The sequence below is a fragment of the Dermacentor andersoni genome, chromosome 5, assembly GCF_023375885.2.
Source record: "Dermacentor andersoni chromosome 5, qqDerAnde1_hic_scaffold, whole genome shotgun sequence".
NCBI classification, from domain to species: Eukaryota; Metazoa; Arthropoda; class Arachnida; order Ixodida; family Ixodidae; genus Dermacentor; species Dermacentor andersoni.
Window position 1 is genome coordinate 48,398,398 of NC_092818.1, and position 19,092 is coordinate 48,417,489.

Below are 19,092 nucleotides of genomic sequence, written 5' to 3' on the forward strand. Positions count from 1 at the left end.
GAAATACTATATTTATGTTGCCAAGTACGTCGATGTGCTCTTTAGACACAATAAAGGCAGCAGTAATCTTGTCTACACAAAACGCTATCGCGCAAGCACATTTTGCACTGTCTTCCCGTCGCACAGGTCCTAAAGACGACCGTCTAAGCCAGTATCACATAAAAAGTTCAAGAAGGATTTTCAAGAAGGTTCAAGAAGTGCGATCAACTCTTCTCCACGTGCCTAAAATCTTTTAATCCGAAAGGTGGCGGAAGTCCAAACAGTCAACACTAGACGTAAGTGTCCTTCGCTCGGCCGAATATTGAGGGCACACGCAGAGTATGTGAGTTATCGTCTCGGGAGTGCGACAGACGCTACAGTCAGGGTCCCGTTCTCGTTCAATCTTGTGAAAGTATCGGGGAGCGTACGCCACACCGAGCTTTGATCGGTGAGTGGGCGTTTCCTGGCCTCTCAGCAACTGAAGTGGAAGCCGGAATCGCAATACCAGCGTCAAGTCTATGATATTCGGGGTTGTCCCATTGTCGCGCCCTAGCTGTCTATGCTATAGTGTTCAATAACGGCTGGTGAAAAGAGGCACCGACCAATTGTCATTGGGGATTATATGACCAGCGTATGTGGCGGCCTATTGACCGACAGCTAATACACGCAGAAATGATACTAAATTAGGCCCCATTACATGATAAGCTTTGCAACGTATGCTGACTGAACGTAAAAGTGTAGGATGCAAAACATGGGAAACATGGGTAACATTGCACGCGACACCTCTTAGCCTAGGCTGGTTTAGCTGCGATCGTTCGCCAAATGATCGTTCGCCGGCTAATTCGGAGTAAAGATGCAAATACAATGTCGAGAAGTAATCGCCAGTGGGTTATTTGATTACAGGAATTTTGTATTTTAGTATTTAGTAATTTTAGTACTTTAGTAATTTACAATTTCGTATTAGTAGAACTTAGCCATAAACCACACACACACACACACACACACACACACACGCACACGCACACGCACACGCACACGCACACACACACGCACACGCACACGCACACACACACGCACACACACACACACACGCACGCACGCACACACACACACACACACACACACACACACACACACACACACACACACACACACACACACACACACACACACACACACACACACACACACACACACACACACACACACACACACACACACACACGCACACACACACACACACACAGACGCACACGCACACGCGCGCGCGCAGCCTGTTTCTATGGCGCGCCATGGGCAAGACACGAATAGACTTTAGTATAAGAGGGTGAGGGCTGAAGTGATGAAGCAAAGACCGGGAACTTATTTCTAGGAAACGGTTGCAGTCAGAATACTAAAGGCTCGAACATTCACATCTAAACCGGCAAGCGTGCTTCTCCTCAATGCTACCGATTTAGCGGAAAAGCCAACTTCGTCCTCAAAGCCGTTTTGCGCAGTTTAGTCGCGTACCTGTCATGCTGGGTGTGCCTTCCTAAACGTATATCGAGGAGCGGCCGCCGTACATGGACTAATTGCTGCCTTCCCCGCGACACAATTATGAGTGTGTAACCGTGGCCTCAAAAGCGCATGAGGATCCGGCAAGGTGACCTTGTGGGTGAGTTGTCAAAGCACCGTAATGAAGGGAAGTCCCTAAATGGACGCTGACACAAAAATTGAACACCGTAGTTAAGTAAAGCTATAAAGGCAACTAATGATTTATACGGACACCACTAACACACATCACTGCTGAAGGAGTGCGTTTGCGAATGCACACTATTTTCTTTCACATTTAGCAACGTTGCGCAAGGTGCAGGTAGGTTATGTTTTCAATGACATCGCTAGTAAGGCCAGTTGCCGGGATCAACTGACCAAGGAGATGGCGCCGGTACGTTGCGTTAGAAGAAATACCCGTTGGCGCGTAAGATAGCGACCGTGTTTGTTAATTTATAGTAATGTCTTTTGACCTAATCCTTGAAGAAAGCAGGCTTTCGGATCTTTCTTTGCGTGTTACGCGGTATTTTCTGCACGCACTTACGCTGTCTTCTTTGTAATAATTTTGTGCACCAACCACGCGAATGTATGTTGAGCCATATTTACTACGTAGGAAAGAAAACGTTCTTTATGCTCAGTCTCGTTGAAACGCGCAGCACTGCTCAAATCATCTTGCGAGGACTTCGCAAACGCAGTTCTATTTTCTTATTCTTTTTTTTTACGTACTTCTTTATTTTGCACCCGGGGCTATTAAATTACCTCCTAAAAGGTATACGTTGGTGCTAGGATGTGCGTATGATCCATATTTCTTTTTTTGAGCACCGGCGGGAGTTTACAATGTGTCTACCTCCCCTCCCACTCTTAGTGCGGGGTTTAACAAGGGTCGAAAGCACTTCGTTTTTATTGCTTCGATCAGATTTCGCAGGAGCGGACCACTTCGGCCCGCTATGGTTTCCACATACCGTCTTCTCGTCGCTTCTGCCCCTTGGCGCTCAGAGAAAATTTATGGGAGCAAATTATAAGCGATTCCCGATGTTAGCCGACCACGTGAAATCAAGCAGAGTCAGTTTGATATCGCACAACGCTGTGGTTTCTTGTCTCTGGACTAAAGGTTCGAAGCACCTATGGCAGCTTTTTTTCTGCAGGTCATGGCATCGTCCTTTATTTGTCAGTAACGTTTTAGCGTAACTTGAACGCTGAGGATTCCACTAGTGTTAGCTCACTTGCGCTCACTTGCCGCTTACTTCCTATCCGCTTCACTTCCTATCCGCATTCCGCTAACTTGCCTATTCAGATAACTATTGCACTGCCGTACGTTAACTCTCTTTCAATATGGATAATCCATAAGAAGTAAGTCGCCACTTCTTTCATGTCGCAGTAAAGGCGAAAGTGACATTTTCAAAGAAACAAAACTTCCAAATTGAAATGTAATCAAACTAAACTTCATAATGCATGCGTTTTTGCATAAAACATTTTTTTTTTCACTGGGTCTCAGGCATGTGTAAATTTAGAAAAGAGCAATTTTCATACTCCTAAAGACGATTGTTCGTTAATGTAATATTGCTGCGTAACTTTAGATGAACGCAACAATGGGGGAAAGTAACTGTATTTTTGTGAATCTCTAAGGTAATTGCAGATGTGCTTACAATTTGATAAACTTAGTTTTCATCAGAAACAAAAGGGGTATTGAAATTAAAAAAAAAAAGCACTAGTCCTAAAACTTGCGGAAACCGGAACCGGAAGGACCCACTGCAATAGTTGTAGTCTCTTCCGCATAAAATTTCTATGTTATTATTATTCTTTTCAAGGTGCAACGTTTGACGCGAATAGAACCTGCGTCGATAATGGCTTCTACAGTTAATAATAAAAAAAGAAAACTGCTTTTTGCAATGCAATCCTCTTCTTGATTATTTATTGGCTTCACAGGGTCACTCGTAAAAATCAAACCCCTCCGATGCATCGCATATTCACACCCTCTCCATTGCGAACAATATAACAAAAAAAAACGATCATCACTGCTTGTTTGTAAAGACAGAGATAGAAAAGCAAAAAGAGAGAGCGGAACTAGGTGACCCAGACGAGTCTCGTATTTTGTGCATATGCGATGCATGGACGCTTCTGTACTTATGTTGGGCTCGCGTTAAAGAAACCCAGCAGGTCAAAGTGATTTGCGAGTGGCCCTGTACGGCGCGCCTAGTAATGAGATCATGGCTGTGACGCGTAGAACCCGATAATTTGATTTTGTAATACGGTGGATGAGGGAAAATATGATTTAAATACAAACAATAGGGCTTAGCCGTAAGGAGAGTGTACAGGAGGATGTACAAGCAGACTAGTGAATACTTGCAGTTATGATTACTGCATACCTTAGACGGGACAGATGAAGGCAGACACGACTTCTTTTATGCCACTTCTAGGCTGTCCGATTGTTCAGCCTGGCAGTATGAACCAACTTGCTCAGAAACACGCTCTGTTAGGCTACTGAATACCACGTGTCAGAACTGTGCGCTACACGCACAGTAGAAGTGCACACCTTCCTTTTATAACTAACCACTGCTTTGGACACCATGCTCAGAATCATTGTTCCAAAATTTAAAGTGGAGAGTTAGGCCAGACTGAGTTTAGACAAAAACATGTCCCAGCGCCTTAGACAAATGAAAAGAAGATGCAGCGAAAAAAAAAAACGATGACACAAAAGCTTGAGCGCCGCTGACACCATCGTTCCACCTTTTAAGTCGTCCTTTTGTCTCTGCACCTCTTTTGATTTTTGTTACTCTTCGGAACATGTTCTTTTTTTTGTTTCTGAAAGCTTTCTGGAGTTCAACTGCTTTACCGCAACATAAGATCGCGTGCTGATTGTTATATTGAATAAAGGGGCTAAACAGGTGCCTGGTAGTTCTCTGGAATCCACACAACTTGCACGTCAGTCTGCCGGCCGCTTGAATCGGGTAGTAACAAGCTTGCAAACGCACAAACAGTTGCTTGGCAAAAGGCTACTTCGGACTTGTTCTACGAAAAATAGCCTGGACCATTTGGGAGCCATGTCAAGCAAATTAAATTTGTAGCAGTCAATCCGTGTAGAACCCTGCATTGCGCTTTATATTTTCCGATTACTCACGTCATTCTAGCATCACGGCACTAAGAAGTCGCATTCAGTTAGAAATCTTGTCATATCGTTACTAAATTGCTCGACTTTCGCTTTGTCACAAACTTTAGCAGCACTGAATCCTTCACGATAACTTTTACTACGTCCCCGCCGTCATTTTCCTGCGCCGCATTGAACCACAGGAAGTTAGGCGCCCAAAATGCCACTCACATCGACTTAGAAGTTTTTGTTTTTTTGATACCACACACTTTGGTTGACTGGAATAATTTGCCATAGCACATCGCTGGTAAAACTGTCGTAAGCAAGTTCCAGGAGCCACTGCACACTTAACACACCCGGAGGGACATTTATCTATCTTTGTCTTCCTTCTACTTTCTCCTTACTTAATTTGTATTCACCTAATTTTTTTGCGTGTTGTACTTTCTCGGAATCGCTGGACATTTTCATGCACTTTACCGATAACGTGCTCCTTTTTGCATGTTCTGCTTTTATATACATTATATATGCTCTATAATATTTAATAGCACAGTAATTGCTTTTCTACTTTCTTGCTCCTTGTATTGCTGTGGACATGAGTTGTACTACATTATTTTACATATTTTCTGTAGTACTTGCAGCATGCCTTTCTTGGTTTGTAAACTTGCCTTCGATATATAATAATTGATTGATAAATGTTGTTCAGTCTAGTGCTATGATTTCACTGTAACATGTTTACAGTTTGTTGTACTACTCTTGAAACTAACAAATTTTATTGTCTCCTCCACCTATTAAATGCCCTCTCCGAGGGCCTTTACGCCTATTCTTGAAACACAATAATAGCTTGTCGAGTAATTAACATCAAATGTGCTCTTGAACGTGAAATACACGCATAAAGTATTCAATGACCATTTATTGCGTAGATTTGGAGCAACGCTTTTGTACATCCTTGATGAAAGTGTGTGGCTGTACGGCTTCGTTGGTGCAAGATCGCCTATTACGTTCGTATATCAGAAGAGCTTCAGATGGAGTTAGCAGTAAAGCACATGACCTTCCACGCCGTCAGTCACACGGGCGTGCCATCTCATGGTCGGAGCTAAGAGAAGTAGTTCAGAACGGAAGGACACAATTTGACGGACGGGTGGACGGTTTCGATTTCTTGTAGAGGATAAAGTAGCTTAATTACAAGGGGGTTGTTTAATTGAGGTAAATTCATGTGGCCTGACACGTCTTCATGTCCGCAGATTTCCATTCTGTTGTATTTCGCACAAAATTGCTCCTTTTGCCTGTTTCTAACTGTGCATGTTTATTTCCCCCTGCCAAATTTCAAATCGCTATTCTTTTTGTATCTGTGGTAGCTTCGCCTGCTATCAGCTCCCAGTTTGTGCATTTAACGACTTAGCAATTACAATTTAGTACACTTTATTACTAAGACAAGTTAACTTGTTTTGCACTGTTTATACCCGCCGTGGTTGCTCAGTTGCTCAGGCTGCCGAGCACGAGGTCGCGGGATCGAATCCCGGCCTCGGCGGCCGCATTTCGATGGGGGCGAAATGCGAAAACACCCGTGTACTTAAATTTAGGTGCACGTTAAAGAACCCCAGGTGGTCGAAATTTCCGGAGTCCTCCACTACGGCGTGCCTCATAATCAGAAAGTGGTTTTGGCACGTAAAACCCCATAATTTTTTTTTGCACTGTTTACATACTGCAGCTGCATGTGTCATATACACTGTCATAATGTTGGCCTGTAGCATTTAGTCCTCCATTAGTAACATTATTCAAGAGTTGAAGCGCACTTCGAAAAAAAGAAAGTTATTTTTTTGGCGCCTGGCTAAATTGTGGTTACTGATGCAGTATGCTGACTGTTCTCTCTCCTCCTTCCGACGCAGAGGAAGTATTTGGCCTGGCGGGTGGCGAGGTATCCCTTCCCTGTGGCAGCTCGCAGTTCCCAGGCCTAGCTGCGGACGACGAGCCCATCCTGGTGTTGTGGTTCCGTGAGGGATCGGCCACGCCCATCCTCAGTGCCGATGCGCGTCGCGGTGGCGGACTTGCCAACGCCAAGGTCAGTGTCGACGCCTCGAAGCGCTAAGCTGACGGAGAACGCAAGCCGTCGGCGCGAACTACACCGCATTCTACTTTTTTTTTCTTCTTCTTCTTTTCGTTGGATAAATTTTTATTGGAAATCCCACGAATCGTATCGCCCGATTCGCGTCTGTCTAAATGGATTACTTGGACAGGTGGAAGTTAATGCGCGACAAAACAATTCACTGATTGTTAATTAAAATTTTTTCTAAATAACTTGTAAGTTATGCAATTTAATGCATGGTTCAAATTGGGAAATTAAAGTCAAACAGTACTGCAGTCACGCCTACTCAGCGGAAATCATGACTAGCGTTACTTTTGACATATCCGCCTTTAATATCTACAAAAAAAAATGCGTTGTCGTTACCGTTACATCACTCTGAAGTGATTGACGCATGGTTTCAGGCAACGGGGCACTAAACACACGTTTTATGCGGGTGAAGTTCGTAAGAACAAAAATTAAGCAGCAGTTACAGCGAACATATTATTAGCCAAGGGCACCAACCAATCAGAAAACGTTCTTACGAACAAATACATTTGTGAATTCAGCCCCCGATAGCTGGAACCACCTTGCATTTCGAAGAAGATTTCAAATTTCGTAAATCTCGAAGAATGTGCTATCTAGACATACGTCTATTTCTAACGAAACATGACTTTACTATCGAAGGCTAGGACGAACTTGAGTGCTACCATAAACAAAGACAGATAAAAAGACAGGACAGAGCTCTAACCTCCTTCTCGATTCTTTTATTGCACTTAAGTCTGTAATATAGCCTTCCAACATGCTCCAACTACGCAAGTTATCTTCGCTAACTACGACTCCACTAGTTATTGACTTCACTTTCGCAATTGAAAACTACGTAATAAAGTAATCAAACTAATAATTATTAAAGTAAAGTTGATCATTTAAAAGTAATCAGTGAGCCTTTTTATTTTTCTACTCGTAAGTAGCGATTTATCTTGCAAATGACGTCTGCCCGTTCCTGAAAACTCTGAACAAATGTATCTGTAACAGGCTGTATTTATAAAATTCTGTCCGACAAAGAAAACGAAAAGAAATAGGCGGCTTAGCACGATGCTGGAAAGTGCCATCTATTTATCTACGTATGACCAATGCTACTCGCCTGGTTTAACGACATTCAGTGCGCAGTGCGCTTTCCTCTCTTGAACAGCAAGGGTTCGGCATAGATGCCGTCAAAGGCGTTGGATCCAACATGCTGTTACCGTGAAAAGAGAAATATGATATGTATTTACAATCGCTTCCCTGTCAGCGCACTGTGAGAGTTTAAACTGCGTAGTAGCAGTCCATCTGTTGACATTAGGTAATGGGAACTGGATTAAAACGGAAGCAGAACTTAAGTAACAGAAGCCCAAATGTGTTATTCCTGATTATTATTTGGCCTGAAAGTGTCGGCGCGTCACAAATTTTCAGGCTTGACGGATTCCTGCTTTCCACAAGACTGAATCCTTACGTACAGAAAAAATGAATGAATACTTTGTGTAAGACTAAGAAAAAACGCTTCACAGCCATGTAGTTTCGAAGATGACAATGATTTGACGGTGAGATTTACAGAAACGAAGAACGACTGAGTAAGCGAAAGGGTATTTGAATGATGAAAAAACTTCGGGAGAACAAGGAAGTGGAACGTCTTACTCCGGTGTCAGCAGTCAGGCAAGGGGACATGAAAGTTTAAGCACGTGCTTTGGTGGTTTTCATGGGCTACCAGCTCTGACAGTTCACGTGCCAAAAGCGGCGCCCCAAGGTACAGCCTAGCGGTCGAAGAAAGGGTTTAGAAACTGGTTTCAAAGAAATGACATCAGACGAAAAAATTCAGGTGTGCTGTAGCGTCTTCAATTACAGGACAGCAAAAGGACACGCGAGGCGTTAAAATATTCGGGCATTCTGGCAAGCGTCAGGTCTGCGTTCATGTCTCTTGTGCAAATAGAGCGAGGAAACAATAAAAAGAAATCAAGGACGAGAGTAGGACAGAAAAAAAATAGGCGTTGAATTGACGTGCGGTTGAAGACGCGCGTCTCTCATCATTCAACTGAAGGAATGAAATGAAAGAGAAAAAGAAAGAGAGAACCAAAGAAAGACAGGAAGGAAGGTGACAGCCTGATCTTAGATGCTCGCTGCATCTAGTTTGCGGAATCAGTGGATAAAAGGAATAAACAGGCAACAAAAGTAACTTTCGGCTGTTAGAATTCCCTAGCAGACAATAGGTATAAAAGCGTAAGTCGAATGAGCAGAGTCAACATGACTTGACAGGTGTGAAGACTAGAAGCTGGGTGCGCTGTGAAAATTCTTCTCCGTCAAGCGACCGGAGGTCCATATGTTTTACTACTCGTTTAAATGCCAGTGCGTTTTGCTCCTTGTCATTGGGTTTAACCAAGTCGCGTCCCCCTGATATATTGTAGATAAGATCCACTTCTCGTCGGGACGAGTTTGCATTGCCTTACATGGCTTTGAGTATGCAGCTGAGGACGACACCCAGGCGATGCAATCACATCTGCAAGATGGTTATGAGGTGATGTGCACTTTTCGCATAACACCGCAGATAAGAACAAATTATGGTGAGCGAACAATTCAATAGTTTGTCTTAATGCGTTTTTTTTTTACATTGACACACACTTTCAAAACCTCATTTATGAGCGTACTTCTCTTGAAGAATACAAACGAAGGGTTAACAAAATGGTTGTTGCTGGACGGGAAATATTTAATTTGTTGAGTGTAAGTGCCGCCGTATCGTCATACTCAATCTGTATCGTTACAGACAGTTTCCAGGTGAAGATCTCACCCGAATATGTTCACTGTACTTTGAAGGGGTGTTTCTACTGCATGTCAAATGCACATATCATAGGATAATAGGTCGCGTTAGGCACACGGCCTTTTGCTGTCTTCCCCTTGACGTGCATGACTTGCGTGTTTATAATTTTCGCTTCAACTTCGGATCGCTGATAACGTTATTCCCGCAGACTACGGGACGCATCCATGAACAGAGAGGCAGAAGTAACGGAGGGGGTGGGGGGGGGGGGGGTGAAGGTTTAGAAGAGGCAAGAAGGATTACTGGACATTGTTGGATTTGCTGCCCTAAAGGTGGGGATGGGAATGGCAGAGTTACATAGTGGGAGAGAGCGAAATAGACGAGGCAGAAGTTTAAATTTATCACGTGCACTGGACGCACATCATGCATTCTACCAGCAGGTGCGTCAATCTAGTGCATTGAAGCACCGATGAGATAAACAAAATTTAGTGCCCTTCCACTCTGCGAAGAAAAATAACCAGCGAAGCTGTATTGGGATGACTATATTGACAAATATATTGGTTTATATGGTTATTGCTATATTGATTGAATAGAGACATATACACGCAATTTCGTGGATTTTATCGTGCTTATTTTGTCTCATTCATTACCACATTTACCATAGCTTTGTGGCGGCTGTGGTACACCGCGACCGGTTGTACTGCTCTACTGGTCGCGTTCTTGCCAAAGGTAATATATTACACGACCAGTGACGCGTGGTCCGCACACTGAAGTCCGTGTAACACTCAAGTCCAAACCACTCCAACACGAAGAATACAATTCACTTGCCGTAGGGGCGCGCTAGGTCAACATTAAAGCCGATGATTGGTGAGTACATTATTGCCTTTTATTATACTTTTCGACCGTCTACTGGGAGCGAAGGACCGCCGCTGTCCCACGTTCTATATAACGCCGTAACAGTCATGCGTCATGTCATGGTCGATAAGATAATGACATTCAGAGCGACCGCCGCGACTGCTAACATCACGCGGAAATGGTAATGCACTTAATGTTGTTTTCGTCAACATCTCGGACACATTTTCCAGATCCTAGCCATAGACAAGTTCGCTGTAAAGGTCGAAGTTCCAGCCGAAAGGCGGATCGTCGATTGAGATAGCAAATTAGTGGACAGCTATACGAAGTAAGGATAGTAGCTTTATCGGCCGTATAACGTAGCAAACATAGGCATACTAACTAAATTAACAAGCATGAAGTCGCACGCGCACAAGTAAACATAGACACATCTCACTCGATGACCGCGAAAACTGTCTGTGGATAAGCTGGTGTGAGCAAGCGTGGCAGCAGCAGCGAGCGAATCGACCTTCGTGCTGCGCCTGCCTTTATCGCGAACTGCGAAAACACAGCGCGCAGCGGACTCTCTCGCCGTCGCAGATGGCTTTCAAGATACAGCGGCCCGGACGGCCCCACACGCGCACGCCCGGATGCGTATTTCTAATTTCTAGTAGGTACGTCGCGGCGTGGCACTTGCGGAGACGACGGACGTTTGCGCGCATGCGCGAGTAAGAGCGGGTGCGAGAGAGGAAATGTGGGGAGTTTTGCTCCTTGAATATATGACCCTGCCTAAGCACTACGGAAGAGTTTCTTGGCGCGGGTTGTGTGCGCTTGTCCCTAGGCAAGCCGGCAGAAATCGCGGGGCGCTGTAGTGCTAAACTTAGCATCGCAAGTTGGTGGATGGACGTAATTATATTTATTCAATCGTGTTTTTCTTTAGTTATTACAACAACGTGTCATTATTTCGCATTCTTGGCGGCGCCTCCAGGACACCAAAGCGGCAACGCGGACATCAAAGCTAGAACCCGGACTGGTCCGTGGGTGGCGGCTCGCCGAGGCCTGCGCGTGCCAGTGGTGTATAAGATCAGCTGTCCGCTATCGCAGACAGACAATTTTTTATGCGAATACCCCCTGGCACACTCCGGCCTCCGCGGCTGCAACCCACGGGCCGCCCTGCTTCCAGCTTTGATGTCCCCGCTACCGCTTGCGTGCCCTAAAGATCCTGCGTCGCCTGCTTTAATACAACCTCAGGTGCTCTCCTGAGGCCTCCGTTTGCCGGTTACATGTGCCCTCCTGGAGCAGTGCTTGTAAAAAATGCAATCTATCGTCGCGATTAAAAAATCGACCCGCGACTTATACAACACCAGTCAGAACCGTGTCCCGACAGGCGCAGCGATCAGCAAAGGGGAGTTCCGTGCCCACTGCCTGACCGCGCGGGCAGCCAGCAGCGGAGCGCAAACAAACTGGACCGCACTCCGCAATTGCAGCACGCTTAGGGCACAAACGCATACTACACGCGTTAAGAAACCTCCTCCGTTGGGCCTCGGCAGACACACATATTCAAGAAGCAAAGGCCCCCAGATTTTCTCTCTCGCACCCGCTCCCACTTGCGCCTGCGCAGAAACGTCGAGCATCGTGAGAAAGGCCACGCCCCGCTGTACCTACTAGCAATTGTAAAAACGCGTTCCGGATGGCCTTCTTCGGTTCGCCCGGGCGTGCGCGCGATAGACATCTACGTGTTTGCTTTTACGCCGCAACGTCGTGAAGGAGTTGTTTTTCCTTTGGCCTGTTTCTAACTGTAACGATTTGTGCTGCGCAAATATTTCTCAGATGCCGCGTCATTTTCGGAGAACAATTCACTTGAAAGAGTCGATATTGCTCCCGCACCTCTAGTATATTGGGTTGAGGAGTAGAACTCGTCACACAGACAGCCACCAAACTAATTAAAAAGTTGAAACTCTGTATGCGTTCTTCCCCTTTATATGTCCATTGATTCTAATAACGCGCGAAGCATCTCAAGCATGTTTTCAACAGAAGTAATCCAATGATGAAAGTGCTGCGCCAATTGCGCCAAGCTGCGCGCGAAAGAATTCCTGCTACATGCGGCCTAAAACAGTCGTTTATGGCAGGTGTTGCGCCCACCAGCACTTGCTCCGAATTGGGAACACATATATTGCGAGTACGAGAAGCCACCCTTCTTCGCGACTCACCCTCGCACTCTTTCCATCACAGCTACAGCATCTAGACTTAAACATGTTTGCAAGCACCGTCGTTGTATTTCATAGTATTCTAGGCCTATAGTGCCATCGCATAGGTGGCGCCCACATTAGCCGCCCCCGTTTGCGCTGAATCTTCTTTTTTTGCAGGGGGGGGGGGGGGGGAGGCTAGGGAGTTGCCGAAGCCACGACTTGATTATGAGGCACACGGTAATCTGGAACTCCATATTAATTTTGCCCTTAGAACGACAGAAAGCTGAGCTGGTTGGTAAGGATTCATAATTCAAAAAAGAGATGAGGCGTGCAGACAGGACACAAGAGTAGAGAAGTGGACAACACGAACGCGGACTATCAACTGAAGGGAGCACTGAGGCGAATGCTTTTCACTGAACACTTTTCACTGCTTTTCACTGAACACTGAGGCGAGTGCTTTTCGCCTCAGTGCTCCCTTCAGTTGATAGTCGGCGTTCGTGTTGTCCACTTCTCTACTCTTGTGTCCTGTCTGCACGCCTCACCTCTTTTTTGCATTATAATTTTGGCCACGTGGGCTTCTTTGACGTGCAACCAATACACGTGCTTCTATTTAGCCTCCATCGAAATGCGGTCGAACGAGACGGTAGGCCTATTTCGCTATGGTCGCCACAATAATGACGACAGAAGGCGCCTTCGACCTGGCCGCAGCTCGTCGTAGCGCTCTCATTTTTGGAGAACGCGATTAACGTGGACTTTGATGAACTGGTTTTTCCTCGGCTTTTGTCGGTGCGAATAGCAAACGAATTACAGTACCCGCAAGCCTCCCGAGTCGTCTCGCTGGTCGGTGCTTTCTTTCCGTCGGCGAGACGAAATTCCGTCGCATCGCTGCTGGCGATCGCGCCAGTGGTTTAGTACTCGGCCCTGCTTTACGAAACGCTTGAACATTTGATCTAATGTTGTTCTATTAAGTACTACTTCATGTAAAAAAAGAGACTAGCAGATTTCTATGTCGCCGTGAGCGGTGATAGAAGGGATCGCCAGAGCTACCTGATAGCGGTCCGGCGAGGTACTGGCCCTATACGGCGATGCTGGTTGTGCGTAGGCCTTGCGCAATCTTAGCTGTTGGCTGCGGCTTTCGGATCACTCCATCTCAGTACCAACTGCACCTTTTATTTCCCGCTCGAAAATTCGTTAACAAGTAGTGGCGCCTTGATGACATACACACTACAATTTACGTAGCTGTGACTGTGCTGCCTGCGTACGTGAACGTACGATAGGCGATCTACACTGCAAGTGACCCAATTATATGAGATAAAAATAAATAATTTAACAAATTCTTTATTGAAATACAGAATTAATGTGTGAATTAGGATTAAGTTTGTGCTTATCTTCATCTTGTTGCATAACAACAATAATATGTAAGTGCAAGTTACAGAAAATGTACTTGCATCTCAGTATAATACATATTGAGTGCAATGTTTCAGAAAGCAATAACTTATACAGAGCGTCCTGTGTGCACCAGAGTAGTATGTTGCTGCTCCAAAGTATTCTTTTCTCGCTCCAACAGCAAATTTTATTTCTCCGAAAGCGTACATTTCTGCTCCATACTGCATTTCTTCCTGCTTCGAAAGCTGCTACAAAATACCAAGTGCCACTTCCATTACTGATAATCAGATAAATCGCACCCGAGAAAGGTATGGCAAGGGTCCTTGAGATTTCACGCGAGATGGCAGAATTGTGGTTTGTATATCTGGTTAGAGGCCGACTCGTGGCTGTTTAAATTCACACTGAAGAAAGCGCCGTCAGTCTCTATCCACGCATGCATTCATTAGGCCAGGGCGTATAGGTGCATCGAAAATTTTGGTATTCAGATTCACACATTCTTGTGTTCTCCAAAAAAAAAAAAAACTATATGTGCAGTTTCTGCAGGAAGCAGATGTCATGGTGACGATATCGCCTTCATTAGAGCACACTCACGTTGGTCTTGTCCTAATAATGCACACTTCTCTGGGATTTCATGCTATGAAACACAGTTCGGAGGAGTGCGCCTCCACTATGACGTCAGTGAAACAGGCCAACCTAATTGGCTGGCGCTTCTATTCAAATTGTGTTCGAGTGACATAGTGCTTCATTTGCTACTGCATCCATAGGTCGTCTCCAACTATGGTGACAAGTGTGGAATCTACAAGCGGGCTGTCCTGCAACCGTAGGTAGAAAATAAGAGTAGGCTTGGCAACCAGTAAACAAGCATAAAAGTGCTGAGAAAAAAACAATGCTCGCTCTAATTACGTTCTTACTTCTTGTAATATTATTACAAGAAGTAAGAACATCATTAAAGCGAGCTTTTTCGCTTCTTGTAAGTAGGGTAACATTATGGAATTATTAGGGACGACGCTGCGACGTTTACGTGGGTCCGCCCTGTTCGTCCTTGTGGCACTTCCACCTCTCTCTTTATTTTCTCGGTGTTTTTCTCAGCAAAAGTGATTTTGTCTAGTAATGATTCAGTGCGGACGCTTACGCTCCACCGCGCGGAAACTAGGCTAATTACGGGGCAGGGCTTCATAAGCCGTTTATATGAACATGTCTTTTCAGACTTCACTAGCGCGAACGTGCTCAAGTATCATCGAGAGAACGATGCGGCAACCCTGCTCACACTATGTTGTCATAAATCTATGACTCGATCTGCTTTTGTGTAGAGGTGTGCTTGGTGGGTCCCCACCGTTCCCTGTTGAATCTCGGCCGTGCAGCTGCGATCTGTGACGAGAATCACAACAAAAACAGATACGCACAACAGAACAAATAAAATCGCTCAGAAACGCCGTTACTGTATGGCACACCATAACATAAAAACAGCGGCAGGAGAAGGCCACCATAATAGCCGAATGGGTACTGTGACAGCCGCTCGTATAACCGACAACGCCCAGGGTCGAATCGGCACTAGGACGACAGACGTACGTATAAGTGTGGACACACGGCAATAGTTGATGTTCTGATGTCTCTGACGTATTTCCACTGCGCGGTTTCTTTCGGCGCATTGCAGTCAGCGAAACTATGGCCATCAAGATCGGCTTCTGTTACACAGACAGGGAGCCGTCGCTAGGGCGTGGATTTGGGAGAACGCGCAATTGAACTGCCTTGTTCAAAGCGAAACGAATAAGTGAGGGGAACTAGTGGGGCTCGGTTTCTTGTTGCAACCATATATGATGCAAACAAACAATTAAGGCAGAAGGTGTATTCGGGAGGTTAGTTCTCTTTTTTTTTAGCGAAATGGCAAGGCCAATGAGGGAAAGGGACATGAAATCAGGCGAAAAGACTGCTCCTTGCCTGAGAGAGTCGAATTCTCACCATAGGCATTACGAGTGCAATGCTGTACCAATTAAACTGACGTGTTGGCCGTCCTCCCGTCGAACATTCTTGCATATTTATGTATGCGTACAGGAGCCTTGATGCTCTGAGGCAGCGCGCGAGAATTTATTCGCCGGTTGCCGCCACCTAAGTTCGTGTTCACCACATATGCGATAGAGTGACGGACAAAGCATTGTGCGAAGGGAACTCTTGAGATAATATCAAAGGAGACTAATCTCCGCATTCCGCGCACGACAGTGACAGGTATGTTTTAATTCCACTCGTCAGAACGGAAACGTGGTTCGATGGTACCTGGTTCTGCAGTGGCCTCGTGGAAATCAACGAAGTTCGCGAGCAATAGCCAACATTTACTCGCTCCTCACTTCAACATGCGCCTGGCGCAAGGGTTACCAAGCTGCGAATGAACTGTGAGTCACTTGTGGTTTAGTCTCGCAATTACCATGTAGGGCTCGTTCTTTTTAGCACTGTCGGGCTAAAGGGTCGGAGGGCATGCGCTTTTGACAACATTGGACTAGCTCAGAGCTTGGCTCGACGTGTTCGGCGGAATAAAATGTTGATAGAGGCGCGCGTCTAATATTGTTAAAAACTTAGTGGCGTTTTCGAGGCCGCTCTACCGGATGGTGCCTGCTTAGTTCAGTGGCAGACACAAACGGCCGTAGAGTCTCTTTGGAAGCGCTGGTACTGCGGCACTTGTACAGTGATAATTGTATTGGTATACATTAATGGTGTCTGAGTTCTCCGAACAGCGAATAACGTTTGCTTCTTCTACGTTAACTGTGAGATGTGGGCTATGCAGCCTTTTAACACTCTTCTGAGGTCCAGTTGCGATGGTCTCTGTGCATAGTTCGTGTCAGACCGGCTGGTCCTTCGGCTGATATTTCTGCATGCTAACCTGTTGCCGGCATAGGTTAGCATACTCGCTCACGAGTGCGCACACCCGTAGCAACGCCAGGTAGACTAATAATGCTTAGCATTCTAGGGCTTCTTCTCTCGGAAATCTGTTTCTCCGTCCGTCTGTCTGTAATGCGTCATACGATGCGCTCCATAGGTATACATGGTGTCCGGTAGGCGTATTTATGAGAATGCCTTACGACTCCGTAGGACAATTGAGATTTATTATTTCGACTAGATATATATTGAGTACTGCAGAGTTATTTATTTATTTATTTTCATTTCTTATTTAATTATTTATTTTTGACATACTGTCAACCCCATGGGGGTTATTACAGGAGTGGATGAACAAACTTTGACGCATATATGTACAATACAGAGCAGTTACGAACCAATACAGAGACGCAAACAATAACAATAAGTAAACGAGAGGACTACCTTCTCGGCAAACTCAATAAATTTGGGAAACGTTATCTGCTCAGTGACGCACGGGTTCAGTCCATTCTATTCGTACAGCTTGCGGGAAGTAGGAGAACAAGTACGCGCTAATATTGCAGGAAAATTCTTCTAGTCTATTTGGGCGCATCTGTCGAGTCTGGCGGGGAGATTTAATGTTTGTAAAGTCTCAGTAGCTTAGCTTAAATGAGTTGTGGAGTAGCATATACGAAAGCTTCAAACGCTTTAGTTTCGCTCGGCTTCCCAGAGTGTGAAGGCCTGCACATTGTGAGAGCTCAGTTGGTGAATCGATGCGCTTTCAGCGGTTATGAAGACAACGGTCAGCTTTCCTTAAAATCATTTCGAGAGTGTGGATGTTATTTTTCGTGTGCGGAAACTAAACTATATTCGCATATTAGAAAATCGGTAGGATAAGTGTGACGTAGGCAAGGTACCTAACTTCAAATGCCGAATGACGCAAGACTCTCTTGAGAAAGAACAGTGTCTGCATTGCTTTTCTGATTACCTGTTGCATATGTACAGTCCACGTCAAGTCGGAAGAAATGATGAGTCCTGAATAACGATGCTCGGAAACACTTGGGATGATGGCATTGTTAATGGAATAAGAATAATCTATTTTTTTCTGTGTAATGGACATTGAAATCGTATTTTTTCTAAATTGATTGACATCTGGCAAGTCTTGCACCACTGCCCAACTTTATTTAATGCGTTATTGAGTTTAATCTGGTCATCCGTGTTCTGGATTTCTTGGTAAAGCACACAATCATCTGGAAACAGTCGGATTTTAACGTTAGCTTCTTTCGCAATATCATATATGAAGAAAAAAAAAGAAAGGAGAGAAGCCAGAACAGTGCCTTGAGGTACACCGGAAACAACTGGAACAGCATCAGAAGAATGGTCTTCAAGATGCACAAACTGCCTCCTGCTGGACAAATAATCACTTATCCAGCAAGTCACTGGCTCATCTCCGACTATGTTCGTAGGCTTGAAAATTAGTTTCGCATGAAAGAGCCGGTCATAGGATGTTCATAAGGGCAGAAAGAGCAAACCAATTTCAGACTGCTTGTTAAGGGCTTGTGCAAGGCCATGAGTTATTTCTATTAGTTGATGATAAGGAGCCACAAACACTGATACAAAGGACAACATAGGGGAAATTACTTGTGCTTAATAAATGAAATGAAGAGAAGATAAATTAATAGAAATGAAAGTGGATGAAAAAACAACTTGCCACAGGGGGGGAACGATCCCAGAACCTACGCATTACGCGTGCGATGCTCTACCAATTGAGCTACCGCGGCACCGATTCCCCGCCCACTTTCTTGAGTATTTGTGTTTCCTAGTAAAACACTGGGAGTGTGGGACGTAGTAGTTCTGCGGAAACCCGCAAGGTGGAGAGAAGGAATGAATAAAGGGGAAATCAGACATCCACCCGTTCGTAGCAATTCCTACAAAGGAAACCCATACGGGTTCCTCGGGAGTGTTGGCAAGCGCCACCACTGAGAAACCTTGACGGCGGACGTGGAACGTCCTTTTTGCCACAGGCGTCACGAAGGTTTTGGGATCGTTACCCACCTGCGGCAAGTTGTTTTCATGTTGATCGGCGGCGTGTTAGACAAAGAGTTATGCCGCTGTTTAGCTGGAGCATGAGGCACACAACGTAATGCTGTCTTCAACTGGTCCTTTAGGACCAATCTGAAGCGCGTTCTCTAGTCGATTCCTATTCTACACTGGTCGGAAAGGGCAGCTCAGAACGTTTTCGGTAGGTCGTTTTTGAGCAGGCGCCTCGGCTTCAGCACTCCAAGACGCTGACGTCTAATCGAAAGCCGCACCACACTTGCGGAATACGTGGCACCGTTACGTTAAGGGGGGCTACCAAGTGAAGGCACTGAAATAAAGAAATAAATAGATAAGTAAATAAATA

At 45.2% G+C, this 19,092-nt stretch overlaps 1 protein-coding gene across 1 annotated transcript in view; it reads left to right on the plus strand.

Moving 5' to 3' along the window:
• LOC126530360 (nephrin-like) overlaps nucleotides 1–19,092 on the plus strand; it is a 414,009-nt gene that overhangs the window by 141,284 nt on the left and 253,633 nt on the right. The window contains exon 2 of the mRNA XM_072288314.1: nucleotides 6,481–6,653. Within this exon, the coding sequence (XP_072144415.1) occupies nucleotides 6,481–6,653 (173 nt within the window). The remainder of the gene's footprint in view (nucleotides 1–6,480; nucleotides 6,654–19,092) is intronic.